This window comes from Mustela putorius, unplaced genomic scaffold (assembly GCF_011764305.1).
Source record: "Mustela putorius furo isolate JIRA1106 unplaced genomic scaffold, ASM1176430v1.1 tig00000174_pilon_pilon_pilon, whole genome shotgun sequence".
NCBI classification, from domain to species: domain Eukaryota; kingdom Metazoa; phylum Chordata; class Mammalia; order Carnivora; family Mustelidae; genus Mustela; species Mustela putorius.
Genome location: NW_025421304.1, coordinates 1,904,113 through 1,920,811, shown reverse-complemented (window position 1 = coordinate 1,920,811; position 16,699 = coordinate 1,904,113). Strand labels below are relative to the sequence as shown.

General features: G+C 54.7%; 2 protein-coding genes across 3 annotated transcripts; both read right to left on the bottom strand.

Moving 5' to 3' along the window:
* Positions 1-39: 39 nt before the first annotated feature.
* Positions 40-9,284, bottom strand: LOC101670183 (inactive serine/threonine-protein kinase TEX14-like). Of its 2 annotated transcripts, XM_004765113.2 has the most exons (16): positions 7,805-9,284; positions 6,926-7,180; positions 4,064-4,178; positions 3,521-3,686; positions 3,287-3,441; positions 3,145-3,205; positions 2,944-3,068; positions 2,723-2,815; positions 1,941-2,276; positions 1,705-1,862; positions 1,434-1,627; positions 1,278-1,350; positions 1,106-1,194; positions 846-1,019; positions 325-374; positions 40-234 (listed from the first exon to the last, which is right to left on the bottom strand). In XM_004765113.2, exons 2-16 carry the CDS (start codon positions 7,056-7,058, stop codon positions 138-140), a joined length of 2,019 nt encoding a protein of 672 aa, XP_004765170.1. In that variant the 5' UTR covers positions 7,059-7,180; positions 7,805-9,284; the 3' UTR covers positions 40-137. The 2 variants fall into 2 exon arrangements, with proteins under 2 accessions (XP_004765170.1, XP_004765174.1); XM_004765117.2 differs by having other exon boundaries at positions 1,278-1,448; positions 6,926-9,284.
* A 29-nt stretch (positions 9,285-9,313) lies between these two features.
* On the bottom strand, positions 9,314-16,428 carry PRODH2 (proline dehydrogenase 2). The gene is made up of 10 exons (XM_004765118.2): positions 16,155-16,428; positions 15,883-16,079; positions 15,655-15,793; positions 15,485-15,571; positions 13,821-13,901; positions 13,589-13,744; positions 13,346-13,512; positions 11,036-11,146; positions 10,539-10,624; positions 9,314-9,629 (listed from the first exon to the last, which is right to left on the bottom strand). The coding sequence occupies exons 1-10, from the start codon at positions 16,326-16,328 to the stop codon at positions 9,445-9,447; spliced, it is 1,383 nt and encodes a 460-aa protein (XP_004765175.1). The 5' UTR covers positions 16,329-16,428; the 3' UTR covers positions 9,314-9,444.
* Between the last annotated feature and the right edge of the window lie 271 nt (positions 16,429-16,699).

The following is a 16,699-nucleotide window of genomic DNA, read 5'->3' as shown; positions in this document are numbered from 1 at the left end:
GGGCCAGACTCAGGGAACAAAGAGGCAGAGACAGATGGATTGCTTTATCACGTTATCATTTCAGCAAGTGCTGCATGGGAAGTCCGTCCTGGGAGGCTCTAAGGGGCGGTGTCTGCAGAAAGGCAGTCACAGGCACTCTAAGAATCGATTTCAGGAGCAGGGTCAAAGCTGGGCTTGTCTCCGAGTGGGCATCCACCCCGCAGCTCCGCTATGATCTCCTCCAGCAGGTCCATCCTGGGGAGTAGTGGGATGGGGGTGGAGCCAGGGTCACCACAGGGATGAGGGAGGGGCCCCAGGTGGCCCCCAGCAGGGCCCATTTCTCACTTCTGCAGGCTGGAGAAGAGACATCCTCTGATCAGCTCCGTACTGGGCTCCTGCAGAGGAAAAAGGCTGGAGCTGCCACCCAGTAGCCCTGGAGCTCGGGATGGGCCTGGAAGGGGGAGGAGGGCGAGGGGATAGGCTCCGGTTCCTCTGTCTCACCCACCCTCAGGGCCTTCCCCTGCCAGCAGCCTCCAAGAGGGTGGGAGGCCTCTCTGTGGGTCAGCAGGCAGGGGGTGGGCTTTAAGGCGGGAAGGTCCAGCACGGCTGGCATCTTGGCTGAGTTCCTCTCAAACTGCTCCACAGAACCCTGGTCCCCAGCAGGGAGGCTGTCCTGCAGGCTGGGAGTGTAGGGCAGGGCCCTGGGGGAAGTCAGGTTGGTCAGGGGGCACAGGTCAGTGAGAGGACAGTTGAGGGGTCCCTGGTCAAAGGCAAGGCAGCTGAGGAAATGGGCTGGTGACAACTGGGGTGAGGGCTCATGGTTTAACAAACTGAGTGGTTGCACAGGGCCCTGGGGGGATCCATACTGTAGAGCTGGGCTCCAGGCAGTGGTGCAGGCTGACCCGGGCTGCAGGGCTGGAGTCTGGGTAGAGGCTGGAGCCGGGACTCGGGCTGCTGCCTAGAGTCAAGCTGCTGTCTGAGTCCCAGGCTGAGGCCCTCTGGACTCTGTTGCGGCCTGTGACCTCAGGAGTCTTCAGGGCCTGTGGAGACAATAGCAGGAGCTGTCATGGGTTTCCCAGTGTCCCATAACTCCTCTGGTCCTCCACATCCCTGCCCTGGCTCCTACCTGGCATGGGGAGAGGCCTAGGGACATCACAGGGGGTACAGGCCTGGGTGGAATCTTGGTTCGGGGAGCCACCTCACAGTACAGTGTGTCTGGGGGGACAGACCAGTTGGTTGGAATGGGGGGAGCAGAGCTGAGCTCAGCACCAGCCACCACCCACTCCATGTCCTCTAACCTGGTAGGAAATCCTGAGATGCAGGGCACCGTGTGGTCCAGTGCATCCGGGAGCTCACCTCAGGAGCCGAGTCCTGGGGAAAGGCAGCTGAGTGTGTGATGTGGGTCCGGCCTACGGTTCCACAGTCACTTCCCGGCCGGCCAGCATATCCCGTACCTGGGCCATGGCCTCCTGCAGCAGGTAGCGAGTGTTCTGCAGGCTGCCCCAGCGGTCGGCTGGCCCCAGGCCCAGCCCAGCCTGAACCAGGGCCTGGTAGGGGGCCGGCACCAGGGGATCCAGGGCTGGGCTCTCACCTGCCTCCAATTTAGCCTTCACCTCAGGCCCCTTCCTCCCAGCCCAGGGCAGCTGTCCTGTGAGGAAGCACGATTGGGGGACCCGACCCAGAGGACGACCTCAGCAGGGCTGGGGTGTAGGATCAATCACTGACCGGTGAACACCTCCTGGGCCAGGATGCAGAAGCTGTAGAGATCTGAGGTGGCAGCAGGCGTGTCACCGCAGATGAGCTCAAGTGGCAGCCATGGGTACAGTTCAGGAGGCGGGGGCAGCCCTGGACCTGAGCCTCCCCGGGAGTAGCCCTGCTGTGGCCTGTGGAGGCCGAGGGGCCTAGTGAGCCAGTGGCCACGGGACAGGGATATGAGGCAGGCGGGGGAAGTGGGCGCTCACCTGGGCTGCAGCCAGTGTTGGTGCAGGGGCCGCCCGTGCTCCAGGCTGCTCACTTTGGCCAGGCCTGGCCGGACCAGCTGCACGGCGTGAGAGCTAAGGCCACCGTGGGCGTGCCAGCGGGCCTGCAGGAACAGCAGCGCCTCCAGCACCTGCAGCAGCAGGTGGCCAGGCAGCAGCCCCGGCACAGCACGGGGTCCTCCTGGACTCGGCCCACGTGGGTGCAGCACCACGTGCAGGGAGCCCAGCCACACCGGTTCGAAGAGGAGGCACAACCCCGACAGGTCGGCCGAGGGGCTCAGTGCCATCAGCAGCAACAGGTTAGGGTGGTGCAGGGTGCTGGGCAGGAGGAGAGCAGGCCACTCACAAGGAGGCCCTGACCTGCGTGGTGGGGGCTGCTCCTCGGCACATCAGCACATGCCAGGGGTTGACCATCTGATCTACATCAGCCACCGGACAGAGGAGAAACTGAGACCTGGCTTGCAGGGCCAGCACCCAGTTCATACCCCATCTGGGGTACCTCTGCCTACACCCAGTCACTTCTCTGTGACCTAGAATACACAGCACACAGCCCTGGGACCCACTTTAAAGGAGGAAGGTGGGGGGTGGTCACTCCAGTAGGAGGGCTCCATACCAGGTGCGGGCCCAGAAGTGAAGAACTGTAACTGTGGCTCACTGCCACACTCCTGGCCTCCTGTTTATGAGACACCTTGAGTCCGGAGGGCAGGCTGGAGATGGGTCTGGGGGACTGGGCCATCCTCAGAGCAAGGCTGGGGGTGGTATACCTGCAGTGCTGAAGGTCAGCCAACAGCACATCCGGCTGAGCTTCAGGTGCCTTCAGCTTCCGAGCTGTCACGGAGTGGCCCCTCCACAGGAGGCTAGACAATGCCGGAGGGGGAAAGAGCACAGATCTGAAATGGGGGTCTTCCCACGAGGGAAGGAGCAGAGCTAGACACCTCCCAGACTCTGCTGACAGCCAGGCAGGGGGTGTGGGAGGGGCTCTCACTTGGCCATGAGGGTGTGGGAGCTGCTCTCGTAGGTGCGGTCGGGCTCGCCTTGGGCTGGCAGCAGCTCCTTGGGGTCCGCAAGGGGTATGCCTGTCACCAGCCCCAGTGGCCTCAGGCAGCTCAGCTGGGGATGGGGAGTGGGATTATGATGCACAAAGCAGACAGGGATGTTCCCTGCTCCCCCAACCTCTCCCGCTTACCTGGCCAAACCCCAAGGCTGAAATTCGGGGGGGTCTTCTGATGCGCTCTCGTCTCGGTGCCCTGGGGCAAAGGAAAGTCCAGGAGTAAGTATAGGGCATCTGGGGGCAGTGGGTGAGTGGGCTTTAGGATATGGGTAGTTACCTGTCTGCACACTCCCGCCACGGCAAGGACAGGGAGCCACACAGGCTGTGTCTACAGCCGGCCTGCAACTGGCCCAGGGATGCACTGACCACCAACTCATCGTCATGCACTAGTGCCGACATGTGGGCTCGGCACAGCTCTAAGAGCTCCAGCACCTGGACGGGGAACGTGTGCAGTGAAGCAGATGGGGGTACCAGCTCTATACGCCCCCACTCCACCTGGGCCACTGCTCACCTCCCAGCTCTGCTTGGCACCACCCTGCTCAGCCCAGTCCCAAGGTGTGCGACCCTGCTGGTCATGCAGACGCAGGTCACCCCCTGCCTGCAGCAGGTGCAGCATCACCAGGCTGCGGCCCGAGAAGGCGCCTGCGTGCACAGGTGTGCTGCCATCGAGGCAGCGGCTGCAGTGGAACAACAAGGACAGAAATGCATTAGGAAAGAGGCAAGAAAGAGACAAGAGGTGGCAGGATGGGAGCACTGAGGGATGAGAGGAGTTGCGGTGAACATGGGAGGTGGACATCAGGACAGGAGGGTCACTTGGGGACAGGGTGAGGTCTTTACTGTGAGCATGGCAGGTAGCAGGAGAATGGGAGTAGTCCCTGCTGGATAAGAGGGGGTTAATCCAGAGAACAAGGGGGAGATTACTGGGGCCAGAAGGGTCATCAGGATGGAAGGATGTCATGAGGGAGTGGGTGTCTGGGGAGGAAAGCCTGGCTCTCAGGCTCTCTGGGGCTCAGACCCCGGGGAGCGGTGGGGGCACCGCCATCGGTCCACTCACTGGTTGGGGTTGGCGCCAAAGGTCAGCAAGAGCTGCACAGCAGAGCTGTGGCCCAGCAGCGCCGAGAGGAAGAGCCCCGTCTGCCCAGCGGAGTTCTCACCATCCACCTGGACAACTGAGGGGCAACAAGGCTTAGGACTGTCCCTGTCCTTTACTCCAGAGGCAGAGGTCCTGGGGGCCGCTATGCAACACCTCTGCCAATTCCCAGCCCCTGCAGTCCCTCCTTGACTGGGTGAGCCTTGACTCCAGGTTCTCTCTGTATACCCTGGAAGCCCCACCCTCCAATTACAGGGGACTCTACTCAGGATCTGTCTCAACAAGGTGCTCACCGTTAATGAGCCCACAGAGTTGCAACAGGGGATGAAAACCACCTGCTATGCTGACACCCATCTGCCACCCCAGAAGTGTCAAAAATCACACAAAGTTCCCCAGGGGCGAGGGGGACGTGGACTTCTCAGAACCTCGGCTGACAGGAGCCTCGTGCACCGTCCAGGGAAGGCAGCCTCCACCCAGCTCTACTGCAGTGTATGTACACGGGTCCCATGTGGCCAGCATCCAATTCTTCAAGAACAGCAAACTCTTGGGATGCCTGGGTGGCTCAGTCATTAGGCGTCTGCCTTCAGCTCAGGTCATGATCCCAGGCTTCTGGGATTAAGCCCCACCTCAGGCTCCTTGCTCAGTGGGAAGCCTGCTTCTCCCTCTCCCACTCCCCCTGCTTGTGTTCCCTCTCTTGCTCTGTCTCTATCAGATAAATAAATAAATAAATAAAATCTTAAAAAAAAAAGAAAAAGAAAAGCAAACTCTTGGATTTTCTTAGGAAATCTCTCAAGTTTATTTTTGAGTTCTGCTTCTAAGAGCTGGATCCAAGAAACAACCTCCTCTGCACTGCACTTATGCCAACCCCCTCCCCCCACCATCCTGCTCAGAGCCTCCTTCTCACCCCTCCTCTCCACACCCATTATCCTGAACTCTTCTTCCTTGAGGCCCTTGACCCTCTCCCTACTGAGGGCAAATGCATACTCCCTATGTCCTAGGCAGATATGGCTAAAATCAATCAAGCACTTGGCTTAAGCCAGCTTATTTACTGTCACAAAATTCCTCTAAAGGTGGTCCTTTAAGAACATCTGAATGTCACATTTACTGCCTTCTATTTTAGCCAGTAGCCCACTGTCTTTCGCAAAGGCATTCTAACTGATTTTCTGCATGTGTATTGCCTATAGAAGGGTCTTCTTAAAACACAAATCACTGCATGATATAGATAATCATTACAACCGTAATCATTTCATGTATAATCTTATACAAGTTGTTCCAAAAAAGAGAGCGAGAGAGAGGGAGAGCAAGGCTCTTTTTATGAAGCTAGAATGACCTTAATTCCAAAACCACATAAGTTTCCAGAACCAAAAATAAAATTGTATTTCAATTCCACTTATGATCATATATGCTAACCCCCTGAATAAAGTAAAAGGGATTATCCAATTGATTTATTCCCCAAAATCAAGGATGATTCAACATAAGAAAATCATAGAAAACACATTCATGAATTAACAAAAAATCACACTTGACTCAGTAGATACAGAAAAAGCAACTGATAAAATTCAAAATTTCCATAAGAGACTCTTAATGACAGAGAACAAACTGAGCGTTGATGGAGGGAAGTTGGGGAGGGGGGGGAGATGAGCTAAATAGGTGATGGTTATTAAGGAGCACACTTGTTATGATGAGCAGTGGGTGATATATGTAAATGATGAGTCACTAAATTAAATAAAAATAAAATTCAATACTTACTTATGACTGAGGGGTGGCAAATACCTCAAAAAACTAAGAATAAATGGGAACATCCTCACTTTATAAAAATTATATACCAAAACCCCAGAGCACCCACAATACTTAATGCAGAAATACAGATTAATTCTCTTTAATATAAAAAACAAGGAAAGAGATATCTATTGACAATCAAGTTTGGGGACGCCTGGGTGGCTCAGTTGGTTAAGCAGCTGCCTTCGGCTCAGGTCATGATCCCAGCGTCCTGGGATCGAGTCCCACATTGGGCTCCTTGCTCCGCAGGGAGCCTGCTTCTCCCTCTGACTCTGCCTTCCACTCTGTCTGCCTGTGCTCGATCTCGCTCGCTTTCTCTCTGACAAATAAATAAATAAAATCTTAAAAAAAAAAAAAAAGATTAAAAAAAAAATCAAGTTTGGGGGTTCTGGCCAACAACTTACACGGGGTTAAAAAAAAAAAAAAAAGAATTAGAGTTTAAAGGGCTGAGACCAAACTGTCAACCATCTGTGGGTAACAAAAACTGTAAAAGAGTAAAAAATTTCAACTATTAAGTTCAGAAAGTGGCCAAAAACACAATCGATTTACAAAAATCAATTATAAATTAGATGTTCATTTCCTCCCTACAACTCCAATGGCTTCTCATCACACATAGAACAAAATATAACAGAATTCACCACTACTTCAGAGGCCCTTTCCTGTCTGTGGCTGGTGCCTCTTAGCTTCCACCCTCTCCCTGAGTCCCCCTCCCCTCCGCTGCTACTTAACAATTTGTTTTGACTTCAAGGCCTTTGCAGTGGTTATTTCACCCTGGGGTGGGGGGTGGGGGGTTGCATGACTGGCTCTCATAAAACCACCCTTTTTGGTGTATCTACTTCATCCTCACCACTTTCTTAAATTCTCATGATAGATTTCATTCACAATGACCCAGAAGGTTGTCCCTAAATCCCCATCATGGACATCAGAGGCTGGCGCGCAGTAGGTGCCTGGTACACAGCTGGTGACTGGCCCACTGAAGGCCCGCCTTCCACACAGCCTCTTGAGCTGCACCCCACAGGTAGCTGCAGGAGCTAAAAGAACCCTCACCTCTCCGCAGGAGCCGAGTGAGGCCCCATCCTGGGCCCCCAGCCAGGGCCAGGCGATGCAGTCGTCCCAGCTGGGCTTCTGGATCACTAACAGAGCCCAGCTCCATGGGGAAGCGAGAGCGCAGGGAGGGCATCTGTGGGCTCCGGCCTCCTCACTCAGCTCCTGGACAGGGATCACCTAGGGGTTTCTTATGAGGGAGGCGGAAGTAAACATAGTACCTCTTGGGGGCAATAAATACAGAGCCGGCTGGGAGTCCTAGAAGGCCGCGTGAGAAAGAGAGGAGACTCAGGAGGAGTCTGCTCTGCTGTTAGGTGTTTGAATGGGGAAAGTGGTCGGACAGGGAGAGCTAACGACCAGACCGGCAGGTCTGGGGTCTAAGGGAGTCTGGGGGCTGGGCATTCTCTCTGGGGGAGGGGGTGTAAGGGCTCCAGGGACAGGACCTGAGCTCTGGAAAGGACACTAGTGGTTTAGGAAAAGGGTCTGTTGAAGAGGGGCCTGAGGGCTTGGCCTGAGAAGGGGTAGGGTCTCCAAGCTACGCGAGGGGGTGGAAGGAAGGGTGGTCAGGGCAAGGCTAAGGCGCTGAGGCAGGCTCTGCGGGCTGGGAGAGGGTCTGACGGTTGCGGACACGGACTGAGGTTGTGGGAAGCCTCTGGGTGCTGGGGTGGGGTCTGTGGGCTATGGGAGGGGACCTGAGGGCTATGTCTGTGGGCTGGGAGCCGGAGTCTGAAAACGGGTAGGTTCTGCGGGCCACCAGGCGTGGGAAGGAGGGAGGAATACAAGGGAAGGCCGAGGTCTGGCAGTGGGGTCTAGTCTGAGGGCCCAGTAAGCTCTAGGAAGATTCTGGAGTCTAGGCTCCAGCCCACAGCTCTTTGTACCTACCGTTGCGCTCCAGCAGTGCTTACCACGTGACCCAGGCACGGTGGAGCGGGAACCTGGGGCGCATGCGCTTCGGTGGCTTGCGCTTGCGCAGCATCCCCCTCCTCTGAGAGACACCCCCACAGCCCTGACGTGATGCGAAAGAAAAGAAAGCGATATCCACCCCAGAGCTGTCGGCTGTGCGGTACATGTTACCCGCTTTTTCCGCCTGCCCCAAGACTTGTTTGAGGTGGTGGGCCCTTCCTGATCCCTGTTTCGCTGTCTTCTTTCCACGCTTCTCACCACCACCACGGGCCCCACGTGTCCTGGACACCACTCCCTCGAAATCCTCTGATACCGTACCGTCCACTGGGTCCCACACTTGTATCTCCCCAAAACTGCATTTCCTCCCCGCACCATCTCAGAGCCCCCCCTCTTCAAGCGAGGGCCCTGGGCCTCGCCCTTCAGTGTCTCCCTCCCATCCAGCCTCTCAGCCGGATGGCCCATCTACTCAGCTTCCAGACTGTCCTTCTCACCAGCCCCCTCCTCCGTTTCTATCGTCCTACCATGCTCCAGCGGCCTGTGGCAATTCCTTACTCTAGCTTCCCTTGGGCTCCCAGCCCATCTCCCCGCTCTGGTACACTCACTATGAGGTAGCCAGGGGACTTTTACAAAAGCCAATCCTGACTTTGTCTCTCCCTTGCTTGAAACCCTCCTGACTCCCCAGGGCCCTTGGGACAAAGTCCAGCCCATGAAGCCTGGCAACAAAGATGGCATCATCTGGCCTGCCTACCCTTCCATCCCTGTCTTCCCACTCCCCAGTCTGTTTCACACTCTTCTGTCTATGCACTCACTTGCCTTTCTTTGAATGCTCTTCTCAGTATTCCCTTGGTTATCCTTATAAATTCTCTGGGAAGCCCTCTTGATCACCAGGAGTCTCCCCTGATTCCCCAGGCTGTCACTGAAGATAGGTCTCTCTACCCCTACTGGACCAAGGCCTGTGAGTCAGGGCTTGCAGCTGTCTTTGTCACTGCTGTGTTCCCAGCATTGTTCACCTCAGAGCATAGCTCAGGAGGAGCCTCAGTAAATGCTTATTAAATTAAAAAGTGGTTTTCCTCTTCCCTCTGTCCCTCCCAGCCTCTGGGCTTCAGTGTCTCAGTGTCTGCTTATCATCTGGGCATCCACTGGAGTTAAGAAGGTTCCCCCTTAAGTCATTGATTGGCTGAGTAGAGCTGATCCCAGGCCCAGTGCAGGATAGGCCGCCTCAGGGTTGGAGGGAGGCATGTTAGTTTTTTATCAATGTCCTTGCTATGCTCTGTGATCAGCTACTGGTCTCTCTTGAGCTGCCGAGCTGCTAGCTTGGACTGACTGAGGTCGAGAATAGCTCTTTCCCAAGAAGGCAGCTTCAGTGCAGGGCAATAGCTCAGGATCTTTCTTTCTTTTTTTTTCTTTTTTAAGATTTATTTACTTATTTGACAGTCAGAGATCACAAGTAGGCAGAGAGGCAGGCAGAGGGGGAGTGGGGGAAGCAGACTTCCCGCTGAGCAAAGAGCCCTATGCGGGGCTCAATTCCAGGACCCTGGGACCATGACCTGAGCCGAAGACAGAGCCACCCAGGCATCCCTAGCTCAGGATCTTTATTAACCACATGACTCCTGGGGATGCTAATGGGATACCCTCAGGCCCCGACCCAGCACTCTCCTCCGAAGTTCTTGGCTGAGCAGCTTCTGTTCCCTGCGGGCACCCTGCAGCACGCTCCGGTTCTCCTGGGCCCTCCGGATCAGATAGGGGATCACCTCCTCCAGGGAACCATAAGGGATGGACTTATACACCGCATAGCCGGCCTGCCCTGCAGGGAGATTGTTAGCAGGGTATGAACTCATGTTTGGGGAGAGGCCCCACTGGAACAGAGGCTCTCATCTCTGAGAATGTGACAGACTAGGTGAGTTGGACAAAATTCCCAATGAAAAAAACCCTTAAAATCCTGCAGTAAACATTTAGAAAATGTTCCTAAAGTTATTAAAGTACTGCCAAAAGAGTAAGGAATTTAGTAATCCAAGGATTAAGAGAAAATGCGAACCCAAAAAGGGAAGGACGCAAGGAAACACTTCCACCCTGAAGGCAAGATTTGATGACTTCATTGAATTGAGGGGGTACAGAAATTGAGGCCCAGAGTCTGGCCAGGGCGACTTGTAAAGGAGCATTTCCTGAAGTTAAGCTGCACTCTCAGTGTCAGAGTTAACCAGAAATCAACACTCCCTCCCGCCTTCCCCAGCTCACAGGGAATAGTAGCCTTGACCATAAGTAGAGCAAAGAAAACAAAAGCCCATCTCTGAGAGATCAAGGCCATGGATTAGCCTCACATATTTGTAGCTCAAAGTTTCATAATGGAGATGCTTCTGGAAACCTCAAGCTCTGAATATAAGGTAAAGTGGTTCTGTACCCCTTAGCACCTGGCAGAAGAAAACATAAATCTTCCGGTCTCAGACCCCAGGGAGACACAATCAAGATAACAAAGCACATAGGAAACAAGACACCATGATCGAACACCAGCAAAAGCAAGAGACAGCAGGCTTAAAGAACAGACAAGCAAGGCCTTCAGATAGGGAGCAACAGATCTATCGGGAAGAATCTGGTGGCTGGGCCAGCTGCAGGCTCTGGTTGGGAGTGGGAGAAGGGATCTGGCTAGGAGGGGATGAGGCCAAGGGCTAGGTGGGGCATGGTGTTGGGGAATGGGGAGAATGGGCCATCCACATACCCAGTGCCAAGGAGACGTGGTCACACATCCCTAGAAGTTGTCCAAAACAGACAGGCCCGTCCAGAGGAATGCCCAGCTCCCACATGCTATAGAGAAGGCCACATCATCAGTCCACACAGTGGCTGGATCCAGAGCTGACAGTCAGCCATTATGCACTCATATGGCTATTCCATTTACTAAAATTTTGAAGTACTTCCAAACTCAGTGATAAATAACCACTATTCTCAGGCCCATGAAAGCTCCCCGGCGAGTCCCAGCTCCTTCCCTGGAACCCACAGACCTCCCTGTGCCCCAGCAAAAAAGGAGCAATGCCTTGTTTAGCTGGGGCCTACAGGGCGGTAAATATTTTAATAGCCTCCCCTGCATCCCTGTGAACCTACTTGTCCCTCACCATCCCTACCCCTATTCCATGTCCACCACCCTCTGCCCACCCCTGGCAAGGGAGAGGAATTGAGGGGTCCTCCTTGTGGGGACCCATTTCCCATCCCTCTACATACCGCTTGGTTGCCTGGCGAACAGATTCTTCATTGTGGGAAGCCACCATGAGGTGGCACATGGGGCCACGGTGGGACACATGGGTCAGCATCAGCTCCAGACAGCGGCTGTAACTGAAGGGAGGTGCTCTGTTCAGCTTATGGCTCCTGGTAGTTAAAGGTCAAGTCCCGGGGACTCAGGATTCCTCTCCTTGGGAGTTGGGGTGCTTAAGGGCAAGTACTCAGAGATCATAGGGCACCCCCATTTCCCCTCCACCAGGTGCAGGGGATAGCCCTTCTCTGAGCCTGTTTCCTCTCTTGTAACGATTCACGTTCACCTCACAGCCCTGTTGAGGATGGAGTAAGATGGGGGTGTCATAAAGCCCTTGGCTTGGTGGCCGTCTCAGAGCAAAGGGTGACATCCCATTTATGAGATGACGTTTACCTAAGGTCATTCACAGCAGTGTTGACCACAGAGCACGAGCAACAGTAACGTAACGGTCAGTGGGGCCCGGCTCAAAGGAATGACGGGGCACAAAGGCTCGTGGAGTGCCCTGCACCAAAGAAGGGTGAGGACACTCAGGGGCTCTGATACAGAAAGACAAACTGACTGGCGAATGCTTTCCCAGCTTGCTGCTGGCTGTGTGCCACCCTAAGGACAAGGTGTGGTACATCCATACAGTGGGATATTATTTTAGACATAAGAAGAAATGAAGTACTGATTAATGCGACTGATTAATATGATTGAACCCTGAAAACGTTACACTGAGTGGAACAGGCCAGACACCAAAGGTCATATGTTATGACCACACATATGACTCCATTGGTATGAAATACCCAGAAGAAGCAAATCCATAGGGACACAAAATGGATTAGAAGCTTCCAGGGCCTGAGGGGAAGCAAATGGGGAGTGACTGCTAATGGACATGGTGATGAAGTATTCTAGAATTAGTGGTGATGGTTGGAAAACCTTGTGAATATATTAAAATCCCTTGAATGGTACACTTTGAAATGGTGAATTTTATGATATGTTTATTATAACTTAGTAAGAAATAATCAGATGTGATTAAGCCTGTGGGGCACAATCGTATGTAGGAGCCCTCATAGGCCTCGGGTGTGAGCCTAGCTTCCAGCCATGGCGTGGCCCCTTGCCCTGTGAGATTGGGTCAGTCCCTGTGGCTCTACAAACCTTTCCTGAATCCAGCGGGAAATGGAAGTAGATTTTTAAGCTCTACGAAGACTGGGCCTGGGGACCACCTTAGTTGGGAATGGGACCAGGACCAGGGTCCAGCCCAGGCCCTGATCTAAATCAGGCGATCAGAAAGTATGTGGTAAAGGAACAGTTTGCTTCTTCCCAGCGTCCTGGGATGGGGATCCAAGGAGCTCACCCATGTTTTGCTCCCAGCACAGGGTGATTTGAGGTGAGTAAGAATGCAGGTTCTAGAGTCAGTCTGCTCAGTTCAGAACTTGGTCCTGCCACTTACTAGCTATGTGACCTTGGGTAAGTGATTCTACCTCTTCGCGCCTGGGTTCCATCCTCTGTGAGATGGGTGTTGGGGGGGGGCACTTGGGGTTGTTTATGTATTCAACAGATGTGTTCTGAGCACCTGTCACGTAGCAGGCACAATTCTAAACACTGGATGCTCAACAATGAACAAATCAGAAACCCCTGCCCTCCTGGGCCCACACTCTCAAGGGAGAGACAATGTGCCATTGAATATGAAAGTGTGTAGAATCTCAGATGCTGGTAAGCGCTGAGGAGGGAAAGCAAATTCAGGAAGAGGGTAGGTGTGGGAGTTCTCATTTTTGATAGGGAGGGCAGCGAGGGCAGCGAAGGCTCCCCAAGGAGGTTCCAAAAAGTAGAGACCCAAGGAGGTGAGGGATTGAAGCAAGCAGCTGTCTGGAGGGAGAACATTCTAAACAATAGGAACAGGAAGTGCAAAGGCCCTGGGGATCATCAAGGAGGCCAGTGTGGAGGAACAGAGTGGGCAGAAGAGAAGTTGAGGTGACAAGACCAGGTCATGCAGGGCCTGGGGGCTGCTGTAAGGATTTGGGGTTTATTGAGGGGCAGTGGGAGCAATGGGAGGGTTTTGAACTGAGCAGGGAACGGGATTTGACTTAGATATTAGCAGGCGCCCTCTGGCTGCCTATGGGATACAGACTGGGGTGGTGGACAAAGGATGGAGCAGGGAGCCCAAAGAGGAGGTGGGAAGAGAAGATGTCTTGGACCAGGGAGAGGAAGTGATATGGGGACATACAGAGGCTGCATCATGGACAGTGCTCTGGGATGAAAGGTTATGATTTATCTCTGAGGCCTGTCTGGCCCAGTCCTACCTCCGACTGGTAGCCTCATAGTCTGGCTGAGTGGGGTCTTCTGTCCCTTGGTGCCGAGCCACCTGTCTCTCCTTGTCCAGATATGCCCCTCGTACCAACTTGACTCCGAAGGCCAGGCCAGACCTGTCAGCGGCCTCCGCGGCCTGCCTCAGCCGCTCGTGTGTGTCCTGGCGGGGCACCCAGGCAGCTTTGGGTCAGGGCCCCGGGACCCCAGCCCGCGGGCCCCCACCGTGTACCACACACCTTCAGATAGGCCTGGTAAGTGTTCCACACCCAGGGCCCGCCTTCCCCAGGGCTGTTCCAGCGCCTGGCCAGGGCATCCACCAGCAGAGAGAGAGCGGGGTTCAGGAAGGTGTACTCAGCGTCCACCAGGAGCCTCACGTGCTGGGCCCGGGCGTGCTGTGGGTGGGAGGGACTGCGGTCAGGCCTTGGGGTGCCTGGCACGCGCGGGGGGACGGGCCATGGCCGGGGTTACCTGGACCACCCGGTGCAGGCGGCTCAGAGAGGCCTGGAGATGCCGGTTCTGCTCTGCGCTGAGGCAGGAGACCTGGAGATCCTGGGGGAGCAGCAGAGGAGGTGAGAATGGTTCGGGTGACTGAATCCTTCCGGGGCCCGTGTCTCCCCTCCCCCACCACCCAGAAGGGAGACACGTTTCGAAATTGTTAAATGTAGGAAATGAAGCTGTATCACATAGATACTATATTTTTAAAAGATTTTATTTATTGGGATGCCTGGGTGGCTCAGTGGGTTAAAGCCTCTGCCTTCAGCTCAGGTCATGATCTCAGGGTCCTGGGATCGAGCCCCGCATCAGGCTCTCTGCTCAGCAGGGAGCCTGCTTCCTCCTCTCTCTCTGCCTGCCTCTCTGTCTACTCATGATCTCTGTCAAATAAATAAATAAAATCTTTTTAATTTATTTTTTTTTTAAAGATTTTATTTATTTATTTGACAGAGAGAGATCACAGTAGGAGAGAGGAAGGGAAGAGATCACAGAGAGAGAGGAAGGGAAGCAGGCCCCCGGCTGAGCAGAGAGCCTGATGCGGGACTCGATCCCAGGACACTGAGATCATGACCCGAGCCGAAGGCAGCGGCTTAACCCACTGAGCCACCCAGGCGCCCCAATAAAATCTTTTTTAAAAAAAAGATTTTTTTTTTTCCGGAGAATTGTCTTCCCCTTGGCTGGGGGCAGAGTCTTGGGGGGTCCTGGGGAGTCAGTAACTGGTGAGACTTCCTACATATGACAGCCACCCTCAGAGAAGTCCTACTCGGTGCTGGTGCTATTTCGGGTACCTCACCAAATATTTAACCCACCCAATCTTCACTTCTGTCTGAGGTTGGGACTGACACAGGGGTTGGGAGGGCTGTCTCTGAAATGCGGGCAGGAAGGGGAACAGGTTCAGGGAGACACTGAAGCCAGGGTGGGATCTGGTAGGTGTGAGGGGTCTGGAGCATGTCCAGGGGCTTATGGGAAAGGCTGGGACTGGAGACAAACATGGGCCTCATGAGTACCCGGTGGGGAAGCTGAGGCTGCAGCGTGGGTAAGAAGATCCCACCAAGGGGAGGAAGGAGTGAGGAGGCGGGAGCCAGGACCTAGACTTGGAGAACTGCCATATTGAAGAGACAGGTAGAGAAGAACCTAACAAGGAAGGAGAATGAGCTAGCAGAGATGGAAAGGGAGAGCCGGGCTTTTGTATTAGGGATGCCAGTGACCGGGAGGGCGGGTTGGAATAGTACATGGAAATAAAAAGAAACGAATGAACGAATGAGTGAATGACCAAACCAAAACCCCACTGGCCTAATCATAACTTCCAGTTGATTGGCCAAATACTGATAACTTTCTTCTAGTTGGTAAAGAGCTAACTGTCTCACTCCCTCCTCTGAGAGCTCCCAGCCCCCAGGCCCTCGCCTAGGAGCCCCAGATGACCCACATATTCCATCCATTCCAACCACACCCCAGGGCTACAGCCACATTTATTTCCGATTGCTCCAAGCCTGGGGAGTAGCAGTAGTTACACAGTTGGAACATCCCACTTGCAAGCAGGTGCCTGCTACATCCATGTAAACAGAACTCTGCTTCCCTCCCGGCCCCCCTCCCCACATTCCCCACCAACCATCCATTCTCTCCCAGCCTGAGATCCTTACCTGCCCAGAGTCCATGGCTTCTGCCAGCCTCTCGGGGCTCAGCTCCAAGGAAGCCCCTGGTTTTCTGATGCAGGAGGTTAGCTCCTTCTGGAATGGGGTGGTGGGTGGAGTGGTGAGGGGGAGCTGGTCGGCAGCCCTACCCTCCCACCCCCATCTTGCCCGTCCCTTACACAGAGCCGAGCGCTGGTCAGCGCCGTCACCTTCAGCTGCATGAGGATGTTCCCAGTCGGGCCAGGGGTCTCCAGGAGGCCACGTGACAGGTCCACACACCGAAGCATAGCACTGAAGTTCCCTTCATACCAGGCCTCACTGCCGCAGCCAGCGGGCATTAGCTTCAGGAGCCCACCCATCCCCTTCCTGCCAGCCTCCCCGCCTCCCCGGGCCTGGCCCCTACTCACCCCGTCTTGACAGCTGAGTCTGGCTCCTCTTCAGTGGGTACTGCCAGCAGGGGCCGGAGGCCTAGGGCCTGGAGCTGTTGGACACAGCCCTTCACCTCGTCTGCTGTCTCACCAGCCACAAACTGCCCGTAGATAGACGCTCGGAGAAAGGCACCCGAGAGCCGAGAGCCCAGGAGTCGCCGAGACCAGGCCTGGAGCTGGAGTGACAGAGAGCAATGGCTCAGAGCCCAGCCCGGGGTTGCCCGAGGCCAGTCCCCAGGGTCCCTGCTCACCGCCAGGCCATGTGTGACCAGAGGGGGCCAGGCACACAGCCGCAGCACCAGCAAAGCTCGGGTCAGTTCTCCTGTGCCTTTGAGGTGAAAAGCCCCTCCATCAAAATTCAAGGGCTTCCAGCCCCCAGCGGAGGGTCCAGCTTGGGAACAGAGCACACGACAGGTCCGAAGCATCACAAATCCCTAGCCACTTCTAAAGCAAGTAAAGGGGCTTTGGAGGCAGGTCTACCAAGTGCCCCTTGCCCAGCCAAGGGCAGTGACTGATTAACGAGGCAGTAGCCAGGGCAAGGCGAATCTTTTAGGATCATAGGCTCTTTGGGGGGCAGTTAATGATTAACTGATGGGGACAGAGTTCAGAATAACGGGGACAGGAGTGGAAAGCCCCCAAAATAGCCCCCAACAACCCTCAGCAGAACATCTCACGACTGTTAGATGCCCACCGTGTGCCAATGGGTACTAAGGGAGAGCAGGGGTTCTGGAACAAAGATCTCCGGGTTCAAAGCGATTTGGTTTTGTGATCTTGGGAAAGTTACTCAATCTTGCTT